General features: G+C 40.9%; 1 protein-coding gene across 4 annotated transcripts in view; it reads right to left on the bottom strand.

Moving 5' to 3' along the window:
- TUBGCP4 (tubulin gamma complex component 4) overlaps positions 1–19,373 on the bottom strand; it is a 39,948-nt gene that overhangs the window by 18,453 nt on the left and 2,122 nt on the right. For all 4 annotated transcript variants that reach the window (XM_055363544.2, XM_055363545.2, XM_055363546.2 and 1 more), the window contains exons 2-9: positions 16,295–16,423; positions 15,830–15,952; positions 15,388–15,441; positions 14,556–14,612; positions 12,301–12,380; positions 8,958–9,159; positions 6,508–6,673; positions 6,134–6,258 (exon numbers count right to left, since the gene is read on the bottom strand). In XM_055363544.2, the coding sequence (XP_055219519.1) occupies positions 6,134–6,258; positions 6,508–6,673; positions 8,958–9,159; positions 12,301–12,380; positions 14,556–14,612; positions 15,388–15,441; positions 15,830–15,952; positions 16,295–16,423 (936 nt within the window). The remainder of the gene's footprint in view (positions 1–6,133; positions 6,259–6,507; positions 6,674–8,957; positions 9,160–12,300; positions 12,381–14,555; positions 14,613–15,387; positions 15,442–15,829; positions 15,953–16,294; positions 16,424–19,373) is intronic.

Below are 19,373 nucleotides of genomic sequence, written 5' to 3'. Positions count from 1 at the left end.
AGCAAAACTCCATCTCAAAACAAAACAAAACAAAACAGACAAACAAAAAAAACCCAGACCCTGTATTAGTCCATAAAGAAACCTGCAATAGATTCCAAAGAAACAATATAATTCAGACTATGTTCTCCAACTATAATGCAATAAAATTAAAACAAATTCCTTGGTTAAAAAATCATAAACAAAATTAATTAGAATTATATAGAATATAATGAAAACACTACATGCCAAAAACTTGTGAGACACAGTCAAAACAATATGTAAAGTTTTATATATATTTCTCAGAAAACACAGGTTAAAAATAAAGGAGTCAAGCTTTCAACCCGGGAAAGAGTAAAAAAAAAAAAAAAAAACACGAAGGAAGAAACTAATAAAGAAAAAGGCAGATACCAGTGAAACACAGAATTCAAACAAAAAACAAATATATATATATGTGTGTGTGTGTGTGTGTGTATCTCTATTTTATTTTATTTTGAGACGGAGTCTTACTCTATTGCCCAGGCTGGAATGCAGTGGCGCCATCTCAGCTTGCTGCAACCTCTGCCTCCGAGGTTCAAGCAATTCTCCTGCTTCAGCCTCCCGAGTAGCTGGGACTATAGGCACGCACCACTGCACCTGGCTAATTTTTGTAGTTTATTTTAGTAGAGACAGGGTTTCGCCATGTTGGCCTGGCTGGTCTCAAACTCCTGACATCAAGTGATCCGCCTGCCTTGGCCTCCCAAAGTGCTGGAATTACAGACATTAGCCACTGCGCCTGACCCCAAAATATATATTTAAAAAATAAAATTAAAAAAAGAAAAAGCCTGGTGGGTGCAGTGGTGCGTGCCTACAGGCCCAGTTACTTGGGAGGCTGGGGCAGAAGTTTCACTTGAGTCTAGGAATTCTGGGCTGTAGTGTGCTACACCAATCAGGTGTCCACAATAAATTCGGCATCAATACGGTGACCACCTGGGAGTGGGGGACCACCAGGTTGCCTAAGGATGGGTGAATTGGCCCAGGTCAGAAATGAAGCAGGTCAAAACTGCAGTGCTGAGGTGTTGTGGCTCACATCTGTAATCCCAGCACTTTGGGAGGCTGAGATGGGATGACTGCTTGAAGCCAAGAGTTGTAGACCAGCCTGGGCAACATACTGAGACTCCGTCTCTACAAAAGAGTTTAAAAATTAGCAGGGCATGGTGATTTGCACCTGTAATACTAGCTACTCAGGAGGCTGAGGCAGGAGGATTGCTTTACCCTAAGAGTTCAAGATTATGGTGAGCTATGATGACATCACTGCACTCCAGCCTGGGAGATAGAACAAGACCCTGTCTCTGGGGAAAAAAAAGAAAATGAAAGGCCAGGTGCTGAGGCTCACGCCTGTAATCCCTGTACTTTGGAAGGCTGAGGCAGAAGGGAAGATTGCTTGAGCCCAGGAATTGGAGGCTGCAGTGAACTAGGATTACACCACTGCACTCTAGCCCAGGCGACACAGTAAGAAGAGTAAGAAGAGTAAGACTGTGTCTCAAAAAAAAAAAAAAAAAAAAAAAGAAAAGAATTATCTGGGCATGGTGGCATGCACCTCTAGTCCCAGCTACTTGGGAGGCTGAGATGGGAAAATTGATTGAGCCTGGAGATCGCGCTGCAGTGACTCATCATTGCACCACTGCTCTCCAGCTTGGGTGACAGAGCGAGAAGCTGTCTCTACAAATTTTTTTTTAAATTAAAGAAAAAGCCAGGCCCAGTGGCTCACACCTATAATCCCAGCACTTTGAGAAGCCGAGGCAGGTGGATCACTTGAGGTCAGGAGTTCGAGACCAGCCTGGCCAACGTGGTGAAACCCCATCTGTACTAAAAATACAAAAATTAGCTGGGCGTTGTGGTGCACGCCTGTAATCCCAGCTACTCAGGAGCTGAGGTGGGAGAATCCCTTGAACCTGGGAGGTGGAGGCTGCAGTGAGCTAAGATTGCATCAATACACTCCAGCCTGGGCCACAGTGAGACTCTGTCTCAAAAAAAAAAAAAAAAGAAAAAAGATTAAAAACAAAAGCTTGTTCTTTGAAAAGACTAATAAGACTAAACAATAAAAAGAAATTCTAAATAAAACATAAATGACTACAGATTTTTTAAATTAAATCTAGATGAAATAGGTAAATTCCTAGAAAATACCAAAATTAATACAAGAAATACCTGTTTTATGTCAATAGGTTTTAAATACACTGAACTAGGTAAGTTTTCCCTCCTAAAACTATCTAGCTTATATTATTTTTCAGGTAAATTCAAACTTTCAGTAAGAATTCCTGTCTTATATAAACTGTTCTAAAAAATAGAAAAAGAACAAAACCTAACTAGCCCATTTTATGAGGACTGTAGAATCTTTATTCCAAAACCACATAAGCAAAATACAGGAAAAGAAGGGTATAGTCTTATTTCACAGTGACATGATTTGGCTGTGTCCCCACCCAAACCTCATCTTGAATTGTAGCTTCCATAACTCCCACGTGTTGTGGGAGGAACCCGGTGGGAGGTGATTGAATCATGGGGGTGGTCTTTCTCATGCTGTTCTTCTGAGAGGGAATAAATCACTCTTATAAAGGGATGATTTACTTTATAATAAATTATATATTTTATATATTTTTATAGTATTTTATAAAGGGGAGTCCCCCTACAGAAGCTCTCTTGCCTGCTGCCACGTAAAACCTGACTATGCTCCTCATTCGCCTTCAGCCATGACTGTGAGGCCTCCCCAGCCATGTGAACTGTGAGTTCAGTAAACCACTTTCCTTTATAAATTACCCAGTCTTGGGTATGTCTTTATTAGCAGCATGAGAACAGACTAATACAACTAGTGAATACAGATGTAAAACATCCAATCAAGTAGTGTTTATCTCAGGAAGAATCAGTATCTCAAAATCTAACCAGAAATTTATCATATAAATAGACTAAAGGAGAAAAATAACCCAGAGCAAGAAACTGAACCTTAATTGACACAGAAAGAGCAGCTGATAAAATTCAACATCTACTTATGATAAAAAGCTCTGCACTGGGTATGGTGGCTCACAGAAGGACCACCTGAGCCGAGGAGTTCAAGACCAGCCTGGGCAACACAGCAAGACTCCATCTCAAAAAATAAAAATAAAAATAGAAGGAAAGTTCTCTCATTTGCAGATGGTATGATCATCTACTTAGAACAACTGATAGAATCAGACTATTACAACTAAAAAGAGTTCAACACGTTGCAAGTTATAAGATTAACCACAAAAAGTAATACCACCATTTCTCTATGTAAGCAGTAAAAACTAAAGACATAATTAAAATGAAAACTATTAAGTACCTCAGAATTTTTAAAACCTTTTGTTGAAGTACCAAAATACATACAGAAAAGTACAAGTCATAAGTTCACAGCTTGAAGACTTTTACAAATTGAACACCTGTATTACCAGCACCCAGATCAAGAAATGGAACGAACTGAGTGTTGCCAGCACCCTAGAAGCCCCACTCATGCCCCTCCCATTGACTCAAAGGCAAATATAGTCCTGACCTCTAGCGCCAGATTCACTTTGCCTGTTTTTGAACTTTACAGAAATAGATTCACATAGTATACACACTTTAAAGAAAAAAATTTTTAAAGGAGAGAAAGAATCCCAAAAGGGATAAATATAACACATATTTACAAAACACTCCCCACTTTTCCTTCAGGGCACAGCTTTTCATTGCTGTAGGCTGTTATTGTTGCAATAATGCTTCCAAAGTCTATTAACTACAATTCTAAGAAACTTCAAAGAGTCTGTGCTTCAGTTTGCTTATCATTTTTACAAATTGGAAATATAATTTCTCGCAAACTTTCACAAGAAAAAACAATTTTTCTATTGTTTATAATTCACTCAGTACAATTTTACTTTCTTCCATTAATTATACTTTCCAAAGATTTATAATAAAAATGATAAAGCAACAGAACTAGATTCAGTTTTCAAAAATGAAAGGAACTGATACCAACCCCTCTAGACTACAAACTGCCTTGGCCTACAGACAGGGTTGAGGCAATGTCTTAAAAATTTGAAAGGACAGGAACATGGGTCATTTAGATATTTACTTGCCCAGAAAGATTCAAATCAAATGATACTTCATAGCCATTTTAAGATCGAACATTCTGTGTCTATATCACAGCTCTACCTCTGATGACCAGGAGTTTTTGAGACAGTGACTAGAAAGGGAAACCATATTTATAATAGATTACTGTGCTTCTAACCCATGGAGATTTGATGCTCTTAGCAGTTCCAGACACTGAGCGAAGTGCACTGCTTTTTAGTCCTGTCTCTTTCAAAAACCCCTGTAGAGGTTTGTCTTTGGTGGGTGGACTGGCTTGCTTAAATAGAAGTACCTGCCGGGCGTGGTGGCTCACACCTGTAATCTTAGCACTTTGGGAGGCCAAGGCAGGAGGATCACTTGAGCCCAAATGTTCAAGACCAGCCTGGCCAACATGGTGAAACCCCCATCTCTATTAAAATACAAAAAAGTCTGCCAGGCATGCTGGTGCAGGCCTGCAGTCCCAGCTACTCAGGAGGCTGAGGCACGTGAATTGCTTCAACCCAGGAGGCGGAGTTTGTAGTGAGCCGCGATTGCTCCACTGCACTTCAGCCTGGGCGACAAAGCAAGACCCTGTCTCAAAAATAAAATAAAATAAAGGTACCTACCCTCTCCTGACCTATGAATCAGAAGCTCTGGAAGTAAGGACTTGGTGCAAGTGCAGGTTTTAAAATTTCCTCATGCGGGCCGGGCGCAGTGGCTCACATCTATAATCCCAGGACTTTGGGAGGCTGAGGTGGGAGGATCACTTGAGCTCACGAGTTTGAGACCAGCCTGGCCAACATGGTGAAACCCCATCTCTACTAAAAATACAAAAATTAGCTGGGCATGGTGATGTGTGCCTGTAATCCCAGCTACTTGGGAGGCTGAGGCGGGAGAATCGCTTGAACCCAGGAGGCAGAGGTTGCAGTGAGCCGAGATCACGCCATTGCACTCCAATCTGGGTGACACAGCGAGACTCCATAAAAAGATAAAAAATAAAAAATAAAATTTTCTCATGCGATTCTATGCTTAGCCAACGTTGAAAGCCATGAATATAGTTAACAACACAGCTGACTAAATGTCTCATTTCGTGTTATCACATATCCATGAGACAAATGTTAATATAAGCCACAGAACATATATGCTCCTTTGAAAAATTACTGGTCACAATTTAAGTCGGTGGCACCAGCACAATTCAAAATGAAGAAGACTGTGCACCAGGAGTCGGAGGCCTGGCACTGACCTCACTATGGCTACTCACTGTGCCACACCAGGCAAGCCAGATAAGTCAGCTTGCTGAGTGTTTGCTTCATTTATAAGAATGAGAAAATAATATTTGTTCTGCTTTCCTCATAAGATGATTGTGTATAGAAATGAAAGTACAAGTTATGAGCCATACTAAACTACAAGAAAGACACAAAATTTAGTCAGAAAGAGTTGATTCCTAGGAGTTATTGCAAACGATAGAGACAGATCCAAAATGCTGATTTTCAGAATTTAAACCAAGACCCCCCCCTTTATTCAACTAACTAACCAACTAAAAACCACCTGTCTTTTAGTTAGATAGGAAAATGGGAAGGCAGTTCTGCCTCTGTTAATGAAAACAGAGGCTTTTCTTTTCTACTTTCTGCCTTCAACTCTCTGCAACGGCTCTTTCCAAGCTCGGTTCTTAACACATCAAGAAAAAAACAAAAGTCAAGTAACTCAATGTCTTTTTTTTTTTTTTTTGAGACAGGGTCTTGCTCTGTCACCCAGGCTGGAGTGCAATGGTGTGATCTCGGCTGACTGCAACCTCTGCCTCCCGGGTTTAAGCGATTCTCCTGCCTCAGCCTTGTAAGCAGCTGGGACTACAGGTGCATGCCACCACACCCGACTAATTTTTGTATTTTCAGTAGAGACGGGGTTTCACCATGTTGGCCGGGCTGGTCTTGAACTCCTGACCTCAGGTGATCCACTTGCCTTGGCCTCCCAAAGTGTTGAGACTGCAGGCGTGAGCCACTGCGCCCGACCAAGTAACTCAATTTGTAGGAAACTAGTCCAATTTTTCCTAAAAAAAAAAAACATATATATATATATATGACGAAACACAAACCTCAGCCACAGTGCTGCGAATGCGATCCACCACCTGTTCAAAGTCCACCAAGCTGAAGAGTGGCTGCTGCTTGAGACGGTGCAGCTCTGCAGCAAAAGTGTCTTCCTGGTTTTTCAAAATGGATCCTGCAAAATAGGAAGACACCGTCAAAGGAGGACGGAGAATACCCAGGACAGTTAGGGTTTTCTGGGGAGGGCTAATCTCAGTGGGGCAGCAACTTCACCTGCTTCTCAGACAAACGTCATGATTCTGCTACAATCTCAGGATAGGAATATTATCGACCACTCGCTCTGACCAGGCATGCTGTGGGGCCACACAGTATCAAGGAAGAAGAGCTTTTGAGGGTGTGGTACATTGGACAAGGAGATTTCTACCTTTTCTAGTCAGGTTCACATTTTGATTCTCAAACATCTGGACAGATTCTCCAACAAACAGGATTTTTTCAGCAACCCTCACTGGAATGTAGGATGGCAAAATCTCCACTCGTAGGGAAAACTGCTTCAGAGATGGTGCCAGCATGTTCTCTTCCTCAATCAGGCGCTAGTCAAGGAAAGAATACACATCGAGATGCAGTGTGAAGCAAGAAAAGGAAAACAAGAAAATACCTAGTAACTCTCCCAACCCATGATTTAAAGTAAAGACGCAGGGACTTCAAATCTGGTATTGCACAGTTCTCAAACCACCCATTTTGGAGAGATGTATTTCATCTTCAGGCAGCAGAGTGGCATGGTGGAAATAAGAGTGGCTTAAATACAGGGATTTGGGCCCTCACTCTGCCTTTACTACTGAGTAAAAACTTGCACAGTCGACCAGCTTCCTTACTTATACGATGAAAGAGGTGGTCTTTTTTGTTTTCCAGGTCTTCTCTCTATGTCTTCTCTGCTGGTGCTCCTCAGGGCACTGTCCCAGACTGTCTTTTCCTCTCAGCCTACACTTCCTATACAATCACATCGTCTTCTGTGACTGATCAGTGTAACACATAGTTTTAATTTTTAGGTCACAGACCTCTCTGCAATCATAAAAGCTATGGATCTTCCAGACAAATGTACAGACATATAACATTTCATGAACCTCCTGAAGCCACCCAAGGGCCCCAGAATAAAAACCTCCAAGCCCCATGCTGATGATTCCATATGTAGATTTAAAGTAAGCTGGAGTGCTCTCATGAGCTCCAGGCTCAGCCCACTGAACATTTCCCACAAGTTCCTCAAACTCAACATGCCCCCCATTAGACCCATCTTCTTCCCCGCATACCAGCAGTATACACCCCTATCGTCACTACTTGCCCAGCTGCTGAAGGCAGAAACCTGGGTATCATCAATGATTCTTCCCTCTTGACTCATTTCCAAGCACTCACTAAGCCTATTGATTCCACGCTCTAAACATCTCTCACACCTCTTTGCTCTTTTTTCATATTCAATGTTAGTATCTTTGGTTTAGGGGACTATTATTTTCACCTAAGTCTCCCCAACACTCTCTTAACTGATCGACCTGCCTCTAATCTTGATTTTTAAAAAATGATTCCCCACACAGCATCCAGAGTGATTTATCATGAAGTCTGACTGTGGTACCCACTTGCTTAAAATTCAATAGCCCCCAACTCTTTTCAGGTTCAAGTACAAACTCATTTCCACTGTTTACATGCACCTTTGTGATCTTGCCTCTGCTTAACTCAAGTTTCATCAAGTACCAACTTAACAGTTTCAAGTACCACCTCTCCCTCACACCATCTCTTGTAACATTTTACTTCAGCCTTTACTTGATCATTTCAATTGAATTACTACTGTTTCCCCAAATGAACCATGTCCTTAATGGCCCCTGTACCTTTACACATATCATTCCTTCTGCCTGGATGTCTCTTGATGGCTCCTCCCAAACTCTTTGCAATTTAGACATACCTTCCACTGAAAAGCCTTCCCTAGTCACTCCAAGACCCTATCCCATGACCATGTTCCAAGAATACCCATATTTAGTCTTTTCAGAGCCCTTAGCACACTGTAATGTAACTGTTTACTTTTCTATATCTCTTCCCCTAAACTATGAGCTCCTTAGGGACAGACACTACTACTTTTTATTTGTAGCACCTAGAACAATGCCTAGCACATAACAGGCATTCAATGAAATATTGCCACAGGATAAATGAATGAATGGATGGATGGATGAATGGATGAATATGGACAATGTAGAACTTTGAGGAGTCTAATCAAAACACCAAACTGGCCAGGCACGGTGGCTCATGCCTGTAATCCCAACACTTACAGGCCGAGGCAGGTGGATCACCTGAGGTCAGGCGTTCGAGACCAGCCTGGCCAACATGACAAAACCCTGTCTCTACTAAAAATATGAAAATAAAAAATATGAAAATTAGCCAGGCATGGTGGCACATGCCTGGTTCCAGGTACTTGGGAGGCTGAGGCAGGAGAATTGCTTGAACCTGGGAGGCAGTGGCTGCAGTGAGCCAAGATTGCGCCATCGCACTCCAGCCTGGGCGATGGGTGAGAATCTGTCTTTAAAAAAAAAACAAAACTCCAAACTGTATTTAAAATCTAAAATGTAGCTAGCTGCTCCATTAGAGTAGCTATATAAGTAAGACTTATAATCTCTCAAATGCATATATTGGGAAAGAGGAAACAAAAAGAATCTCACAAACATATTTTCTATTTTATAGTCTCACACTAGTTAAGATAAAGCCGAATGTTTACATCCAAAGGATTGATGGAAGGTGCTCAGCTATGAGCTAAGAAGGGATCACCAGAAGATCATTTGTGTGCATGCTTTTCTGACTCCTGGCAGGAGAGTGCTAGGCTGCTTTTTGGGCTCTTACCAAGTCCTGGAGTTCTCTCAGTTGTTTTCCTGTCAGCCCCCCAATGCCCAGATCCTCCTCGTCCTCTTCTGGCTGGGCACTGACATTACCAGAAGATGGCCCCTGTTTGATAAAGAATTCTTCATGCTGGTCCAAGAGGAGTCCATGGAGCATCCAGGCTGAGAGCTGTTTATACATGACCCCATGACAAACGGCCAGGATTCTGGGCAGAGTAGAAAGTAAGAGGCTCAGAAGTCATGCTTTAAACTGTTACAGGATAAACAGAGGCCTGAGAATTTGATGAGTCATGACGGAAATAACCAATTAAGTTAAAAATAATTGTGCTATTTTAATTTAAATGTGGGTGAACTAACTCACTGAATTTCCATATTTGCAGCCTACACAATGAAATCTAAAATGTTCAGTATATGTGCTGATATTATTTTAGGGAAGACATTTTCTTCCCTTCTTTTATGTAATTTTCAAAACTGATGGGTCCTAAATATGTACAACTGTTTTATAGCATAAAAAATAATAAAAAATTTAAAAAATCGACTTAATGGAGTCTCTTTTTGGCTAACACAGTATTAAATTTGTTTTATTTTTGTTGGAATCACATAGGGAGAGAATATTCAATATGTGAGTGCCAGGTATACATGAAAAACTATTATCTAGCAAAATTCAGAAACTAAAACAAAATGCAGAATGGTTGTTGGGGAATAGGATATTCAGATGGTCTCAAAGGATCACCCACCAGATAGCATATTAATTAAAAAGGGGAAAATGTACCTCTATAATGGAGCAGCACGTGATGAAAACACCTAAGCCAAGTGATCCAATTTCATAACATCCGTGATGGGATATAGTTACTTTCTGTACCTTCTAATATGATGTAATGGGAAATAATATCACCTACATAGTATTCTTGCCAAAAAATGTTTAATATGAATCTAGTCATAGGGAAACAATAAATCCAGATTGTGGACCATTATACAGGACAGCTGGTCAGGACTCTTAAAATGTCAGCGTCATCCAAAACACCAAGAACAACAAAAGGCAAGGGGGACGGTTCTAAATTAAAGGAGACTAAAAAGATATGAGAACAAAATGTAGTATGTGAACACTGATTGGATCCTGGATTGCAAAAAAAGAACAGCTATGAAGGAATTCTGAGGGACAACTAGAAAAATTTGGATATAGTATTACTGAATTAATGTTAACTTTCTTGGGTGTAATATGGAATTGATGTTCTATAAGAGAATCCCTTTTTCTTTTCTTTTTCTTTTTTTCTTTTTTCTTTTTTTTTGAGACAGGGTCTCACTCTGTTGCCCAGGCTGGAGTGCTGTAGCACGATCATGGCTCACTGCAGTTTCGACCTCCTGGACTCAAGCCACCCTCCCACCTCAGCCTCCTAAGTAGCTGGGCCCACAGGCTCACACAGCATGCCTACTTTTTTTGTATTTGTATAGACGGGGTCTCACTATGTTGCCTGGGCTGGTCTCCTAGGCTCAAGCTATCCACCCACCTTGGCCTCTCAAAGTGCTAGGAATACAGGTGTGTGCCACCATGCCCAGCCAAGAATGCCTTTTTTCTAAAGTGATACAAGCTGAAGTATTTAAGTGTTAGGGTATCTGTGACTACTTTCAAATGATTCTGCAAAAAAATGTGTGCATTTCACATATACGTATAGAAGGAGAAAAAGAGAAATCAAACGTGGCAAATGTTAACAAATGGTGAAACTAAAGGATATACTAGCGTTTGGTTGGTTTTTTTTGTTTTTTGTTTTGAGACAGGGTCTCATTCTGTCATCCAGGCTGGATTACAGTGGCGAGATCTCAGCTCACTGCAGCATCAACCTCCTGGGCTAAAGCAATCCTTCTGCCTCAGCTTCCCGTAGCTGGGACTACAGGCAGGCGCCACACCTGGCTAATTTTTTTATTTTTGGTACAGACAGGGTCTCACTATGTTGCCCAGGCTGGTCTCGAACTCCTGGGCTCAAGCGATCCCTCTGCCTCAGCCTTCCAAAGTGCTGGGATTACAAGCGTGAGCCACCGAGCTCAGCCTACAAGTGTTTTATTATATGTTTCTTTCAACTTTTTTGTAGGTTTAAAATTTTTCAAAATAAAAGGTTGGGAGAAAAAGAAATTACAAGAACTTGACTGTGTTATTTGTAGTATGCTAACTGAATGGAATCTCTCTTTAAAAAGATCAAATGTGAAGCTATTTACATTTATGCATTTCTGAGTATGTGGTCTGTAAAGTTTGGTCCCTGCAAACACAGAACAAACATGTATATATAGTATCATCTACATTAGATTTTATATTCTATACACAAAAGTATAATAGAGAATTAAGTCCCTAAGGAATGTTCTGGAGGATTTACTCATGCAGTGGTTAGAGTGGAGATTAAGAGTTGTGAGTGGCCAGGTGCGGTGGCTCACACCTGTAATCTCAACACTTTGGGAGGCCAAGATGGGAAGCTCGGTTGAGCCTAGGAGTTCGAGACCAGCCTGGGCAACATAGCAAAGCCTTCTCTCTACAAAAAATTAAAATAAAATAAGAAAAAAAGAACAAAACAGAGTTGCGAGTGGCCTCAGGGACCATCTATTACAATTTTTCAATGAATGTCACAATTTTTTTAAAATAAGGAAAATGGATAAATGGAAAGCTCAAACAGGCAGTCTTTGATTATACTCTACATGTTTTCATATTGTTGTAATCACAAGATAAATACAATTTTGTATCATTTGTCAGTACATATTTATATAAAATAGTTTACATGTTATAGTACCTACACTTTTAGTGGCTTTATAGTCTATCAAGTGAATATATCATCATTTAAATTTTCTTCTACTGTTGGTAATTTTCTAATTTCCTGATATAGTAGACAACATTGCAATGAACACATTTGTGCATATAGTTATTTTCTTCTATTAAATAGTTTTGTTAGGATAAAATTCCTAAGAGTGGCATTATGGGATTATAAAGCATAAACATTTTTAAGGACCTTCAATTTGAAAATACCAGCTACTCAAATACACATGTTTAGACACAGCAAGCAACATCTGGCACATGTAATGGAACTCCTGCAAGGATAACAGGATCTAAACATTTAAAAAGATTGCCTCAAGGTCATCCAGGCACCTAAATCCTGGCTTTGACACTCAACACTCTATAGCCCTTTTTGCAAGGCCTGAGCCATAATAAAGGTTACATGGGCTCCTCTGCTCATGGAGCTTTTTCTATCCTGGTTATAACCTTCCCAAGAGGGAAACCTGAAATGACCTGAAAATAAAACATGTGAGAAGTCAAATAATTTGACCACCCACCTCCACCACCAATTCCCAGTTAAGCCATGACTTACTTTTCCAGTGCACTTCGAACAGGAGGCAACCCCCCACAGCTGTGTTTGTAGACTGTTTCCAGGATTTGACAACCATGAATCTGTGGAAAATACGGCCTTGTCAAACTGGATTCCATTCTAAGAGTCCATGCAAGACACATTCTTATTCCATATTCAACCAAGAGGGCACAATCTAGGAGAGACTGGGGATAAACTTTCTCCTAAGATTTACACATAGTGGTTCTCAAAGAGGGACCTCTCTCCCATCAGCAGCATGACCTGGAGACTCATCAGACATGCAAACTCTTGGTTAGAACCCAGCACTCAGTGTTTCCACAAGCCCTCCAGGTGATTCTAATGCACAGTAAAGTGTGAGAACCACTGCACTTAAAGCAACCAGAATCATTTAGAGTTGGAACACCAAAGCCAAGGAAAGCTTTTTATTTCAAGTTAAGGCCCAATTCAGTCTACTTCTAAGGTATATACTTTTTCAAAAATCCTCTGCCTCTATGTTCTTCAGACTTTTTTTTTTTTTTTTTTTTGAGACGGAGTCTTGTTCCGTCGCCCACACTGGAGTGCAGTGGTGCAATCTTGGCTCACTGCAAGCTCTGCCTCCTGGGTTCACACCATTCTCCTGCCTCAGCCTCCCGAGTGGTGCGACACAGGCGCCCGCCACCACGCCTGGCTAATTTTTTTTGTATTTTTAGTAGAGACAGGGTTTCACTGTGTTAGCCAGGATGGTCTCGATCTCCTGACCTCGTGGTCCGCCCGCCTCGGCCTCCCGAAGTGCTGGGATTACAGGCGTGAGCCACCATGCCCGGTCCCCAGACTTTTATTTTTACCACTTTGAGGTATAATTTACAATGAAATTCACCCATTTTAAGCATACTAATAAACAATTTTTAGTAAATTTCAAACACTGGGCAACCATTACCACAATCCAGTTTTATAACATTTCCACTACTCCAAAAAGCGCCTTTGTGCCTGTTTGCAATCAATCTCCATTCTCAACCCAAACCTAGAATCTTGACCACCTGATTTTAAAAACTCTGAAGAGCCTTGGTACACTAGTTTCTCTACCACTATCCTGGCAGGAAGGAAGATTCAGCCATCTGCAATCCCCCTATTTTCCACTCTCCTTCCTATAGCCAGCGGAAGTTGAAGGCCAACTGAGACGTGCAGCTAGGCCTGGCTCCCTTATGCTGTCCTCATTAACTCTATTTGCCTAGAATGTCTCCTTTTATTTTGGGAGATAGTTTAATCTAGTGGTTAAGAGCACACTCTTTGGAGCCAGATAGAGCTGGGATATAAACCCATTTACTACTATCTGTGTGACACTGGGCACACCCCTTAACCAACTTAGCCCTTTAGTGGATTGTGTGTGATAATGTATTTAAAGCACTTAGCACAGTGCCTAGTACACAGCCAGTGACAGTAAAACCTGGATGTTGTTATTTGATGAGGACAATCAGCTTTGAAGGGCCAATGAGCACCCACCACTGGCTTTGCTGGCACAGCATGAACATAGCAGAGCACTTGTTTCTACACTTACACAGTTAAAAATGATGCAGCAATGTGGCAGATTAACTGGTTTACTAGTTATATTAATGAAAATGAACACCCCTAATAAGCTAAGGCACAAATGAAGAGCTTAAAAAAAATGACGACTTGAGCTAAAGATGTTTAATCCATTTGTCCACTTGGTCCAATTGTGGACCAATTCAATAGGACAGCAGATTCTTCTAATATGAAATCTCAAAGCATTTATTCCTCAGAATTATTAACTCTGCCCAGAAAGACATTCTCCTAACTTCTCAATACACCTGATAAAAACTTGTGATAAGAATAGGCATATTTATTAAACATCTGGCTTTCACTCACTGATCTCAAAATTCTCAGAAAACTGCCAGCACACTAACCATAAACCTATTACCTTCTTCCTAATAATTAACTTTCTGCTTCACACCCAACAGTTCTAAACCCTTACTGCAGGTTCCTCTCACCTGCAAACATCCACAGCACTTTTTTTCTTACCCCAACAACATTCTTGGGAACATCTATGAACATTTCCTCTACCTTCTGGACCAGGAGGTGTTTAAAGACAGAGTCATACTTTTGCATTCCTGACACTTAACATGATAACCAAGCAGATATTGTTAAATGAATGAATAAAAACTACTAAAAACTAGGGTCTTCGAAAAATAATGTAAAGCAAAATTAATTAGTAATATTCCCTCAGTGCTTAGCAAAGCAAAAGGAATAAGGAAAGTTCTCACCTTTTGACTTTTAATTTGTTCTACTACAACCATCACAGAGGGAAAAAGAAGCTGGAACTGCAAAGTAGAGAATAATTAGAAGGGTATGTAATCAAATGTAAGGGAAAAAAATCAACTTGGGAAATGCTTTTGTTTCTAAATAGTTCAACTTAAGATAAAATGGCAATACCACAGAACAGTCAAGATCCAGCATCCTAAGGCAATTTGATGTGGAGGTTTGCTGCAGCTAGGAAGAGGATGGCAGAGAGAGGCAGTTTCTTTTTTTTCTCTTTTTTTTTTTTTTTTTTTGAGACAGGGTCTCACTCTGTCACCCAGGCTGGAGTATAGTGGTAGGATCCCAGCTCACTGCAACCTCCACCCCTGGATTCAGAACGTTAGCCTCCCAAGTAGCTGGGACTACAGGTGCATGCCACCACAACCGACTAATTTTTGTATGTTTAGTAGAGACAGGGTTTCACCATTTTGGCCAGGCTGGTCTCCAACACCTGACCTCAAGTGATCCAACCACCTCGGCCTCCCAAAGTGCTTGGATTAGAGGTGTGTACCACCATGCCCAGTAGGGAAGCAGTTTCTATTTCTGAGGCTGGCATACTTGTTAATACTGATGTCCATATAGAGCAGTAACATTAGCGTTAATATCAGACATTAAGTTTTAACTATATTTGGAAATCTTTAAACAGTTTTGATCTAGTAAAACATACAAAATGCACAAAATATAAAATGTTAGGCTCTGAATCCAGAAGAAAAAAAGTTCTCAAAAACAGTATCATAAATTAGATTATTCTAACACTATCAACAGATTGCAAGGCATTTGGTTATTTGGGCAGCATACCTGGTCTAGGAAGTAGTTGACATGTGATATGGAGAGATGGGGATCACCCAGGAACTGCAATAAAAAACTTTGTGATTAGAGCTCCACACAAAATATCTCGAATCTATTTGATCTATGAAAATGAGAAGAGAATCTCATGATGGGCTTAAGTGTTAATTTTAGGCTATCGAGAACTGATAATTTAATCAGGTTATTAATCCTGATTTTCGGGCCATAAAGAAACCAAGCCAGGGATCTTATAAACTCACTAAAGAGTCTTTGCCATGATCTGTAAGCCACTCTGATCACAGGTTGGGCAATCACTGAGAGAACACTGTACCTTCCAGCCATGCACGCAACTGCTCACTCTTAACTACCTGATCTTATCAAAGGGCATTTCAGATTCAAGAACATGCCCTAATCTACTGTCCCAGAGGTGTTTCCTATATCTCCTCCTTCTTACCTCTTGTTCCAAATCAAGCAGCGCTTGGCGATAAGGCTGCAAAACAGAATCCAGCCCTGTGCAGAAGGCCCTCAGGTAGATTCCATGTAACCCACCTTGGCCCTGTTGAGATGGATGGTGATCCTGAAATCAAACAAACAGAAGCCAACTTCTCAGCTCAGGCCCTGAAACCTGAGAAAGACATTATCAGGCTTGTTTCTTTTAAAAGTTATATAAACAAACCAATTAGAGGCCTTGCCTTCACTTGAATATTTCTAGTGATGAGAAATCTATAACTTATTTCACATGAATTACCGATAAATTCACTGAAAGCTTGACATAGCTCCTGCCCTCTAGAGGTGAAAGCTTGACATAGTTCCTGCCCTCTAGAGGTGAAAGCTTGACATAGCTCCTGCCCTCTAGAAGTGAAAGCTTGACATAGCTCCTGCCCTCTAGAGGTGTACACCCACAGAGAACAGGACCCACCTGTTGTTGCACATGGCCCGTGTACTGTTCAATGAACTCAGTGAAGCGAATATAGTCTGTGCCGAGCCGGCAGAGTCGATTCAGGACACTGGTCTCACTGGGGTGGAGGAAAGGGAAGTCCTGCGATACCTGCAGGAAGAGGAACACTGCCGAAAACACCGCCAGTCACTGCCCCAACTTTCAGGCACTTCAAACGCTTCATACTACACATTTATCGTTTTCTTTTCAAGGTGTCCACTTAAAGGTGTTAAGTTCTGGATAACAATGTATTTCCAAAGCACTTCAAAGGGGTTCCCTGTCCCTGACCCAATTATTTGCTTCTTAAAATAAGTAACACATGCTAAATAATTTAAACAATATAAAATGGTGTACATTAAAAATAAGTCAACCACCCCAGAAGCAGCCGCTATTACCTGCTTCTTAAGCAATCTCCTAGGGATGGTCTCTAAGGATATGGGGGTTTTGACCTGGTTGCAACAAAGTCTCTTTAGCAATATTGCTCAAATGGGGGTCTGCAGACTCCGTGGGTTTCTCAGACATATTCTTTATATCTCAGACATAGGGATTTACAAATTCCCTATTGAAGTTTTCATTGTTTTCATTCCAGTAAAAATCTAAAATTAAGCATACCTATTATCTGTAAATGCACCTTATAACTGGCCATATATATTTAGTGTCCATATTTACATTTGTATTTTTAATTTAAATGAAAGCCAAATGATAGCCTAATATGCTATATACAAAGGTTTCAAAGCAGTTCAGGTAGAAAAAAGCAGTGGGAAAATATATTCCTTCAACCAACTTTTTAAAAATACTGTGGTAAAATACATATAACAAAATCTACCATTTTAGCTATTTTAAGTATATAGTTCAGTGGTATGAAGAACATTCACACCGTTGTGCAACCAGCACCACCATCCATCTCCAGAACTTTTTTGTTTGCCCCAAATGAAACTCCGTATCCAGCCCCTGCCAAACACCACTCTACTGCCTCTGACTTTGACTACTCTAGCTACCTCATATAAGTGGAATCACTCAGGTCGGGTACAATCGCTCACGCCTGTAATCCCAGCATTTCGGGAGGCCGAGGCAGGTGGATCACCTGAGGTCAGGAGTTCAAGACCAGCCTGGCCAACATGATGAAACCCTGTCTCTACTAAAAATACGAAAATTAGCCAGGCGTGATGGTGGGCGCCTGTAATGCCAGCTACTTGGGAGGCTGAGGCATGAGGACTGCTTAAACCCAGGAGGCGGCGGTTGCAGCGAGCCGAGATTGCACCACTGCCCTCCAGCCTGGGCAACAGAGCGAGACTCTGTCTCAAAAAAAGTGGAATCATTATTTGTCCTTTTGTGACTGGCTTATTTCAGCTCATCCATGTTGTAGCACGTGCCAGAATTTCCTTCCTTTTTAAGGCTGAACAATATTCCCTTGTGTGTATATACCACATCTCAATTACCTATTTGTCCCTGCACTGACACTTGCTTCCACCTCTCAGCTATTGTGAATAATGCTTGGTGAACACGGGTGTACAAATATCTGTTGGGTTCCTGCTTTCACTTCTTTTGGGATATACCCTGAAGTAGAACTGCTAGATGGTATGGGAATTTTATATTTCTTTTTTTTTTTTTAGAGGCAAGGTTTCACTCTGTCACCCAGACTGGAATACAGTGGTGGGTTCATAGCTCACTGTAAACTTGAACCCCTAGGTTCAACCAATTCTCCCACCTCAGCCTCCAGAGTAGCTAGGACTACAGGCATGTGTCACCATGCCTGGCTAATTAAAAAAATTTTTTTTGTAGAGATGGAGTCTTGCTCTGTTGCGCAGGCTAGCCTCAAACTCTTGGCGTTAACTGATCCTCCAGCCTCACACTCCCAAAGTGCTGAGATCACAAGTGTGAGGCGCTGTGCCTGTCCTTTATTTAATTTTTTGAAGAACTGCCATACCATTTTCCACAATGGCTGTACCATTTTACATTTCCATTACTATATCCCAGGTACTGTGCTAATACTTTGAGATAAAAGAGTGAACAAAATCAGATACAATTACTGCTCCAAAGGAACTTAGCATATTATATGGATGGATATATAATATGGATTATATGTGGATGCCATTTTATATGACAGTAAATGTGGTAACAAATAGGCGAAGAAGAATTTTTCTGTTACCGAGTCCATAGAAAGTTGATTAGGAATCCAATTAATGTAGATTTTAATGACACAATGCTAATCACATCTTCAAGTTAGTAACTTAAGAGGTTGCACAACACGGTGCTTAAGAACCTGGTCTCTTGCCTGGCGCAGTGGCTCACGCCTGTAATCCCAGCACTTTGGGAGGCCGAGGTGGGCGGATCACGAGGTCAGGAGATCGAGACCATCCTGGCTAACACGGTGAAACCCCATCTTTACTAAAAAAAACTACAAAAAAATTAGCCGGGTGTGGCGGCAGGCGCCTGTAGTCCCAGCTGCTCGGGAGGCTGAGGCAGGAGAATGGCGTGAACCCAGGAGGTGGAGCTTGCAGTGAGCCGAGATTGCACCACTGCACTCCAGCCTGGGCGACAGAGCAAGACTCCATCTCGGAAAAAAAAAAAAAAAAAGAACCTGGTCTCTGGAGCCCGACTGCCTGGGTTTGAATCCCTGAGTTGCCTCTTACTTGCTTGAAAGCTTAGGCAAGTTACTATACCTGTCTGTGCCTGTTTTCATACCTATAAACTGAAGAAAATAATTGTGAGGATTAAATAAGTTAATACATGTGTAAAGCACATGTCCCAACCACATAGCTAGTGCTCAATACACATAAGCAATTTTATATTATTAACAAGACAGCTCTACCAGTTATCAAGTGATACTACTATAAAAATTGGCATTTGAGCGTTTCTTGTTGGCAGAGTTTTCGAAAAGTTCAATATCTAATTATTCTGAAACAGCAAATAATATCTCGAAGTTACTGACACCATTCTATATAACACAGTTATAGGAACAGGCTGAGAAATCCTGCATTAGAATAACGGTCATTTGAACTTATTGATTTGGTAGTTTTGTTTACTTTTAATTTATAAAAATATTTGATTTTATAGTTGT

Source organism: Gorilla gorilla, chromosome 16 (genome assembly GCF_029281585.2).
Source record: "Gorilla gorilla gorilla isolate KB3781 chromosome 16, NHGRI_mGorGor1-v2.1_pri, whole genome shotgun sequence".
NCBI lineage: Eukaryota > Metazoa > Chordata > Mammalia > Primates > Hominidae > Gorilla > Gorilla gorilla.
Note: the sequence above shows the minus strand (reverse complement) of the source record. Positions and strands in the feature narration are given on the sequence as shown.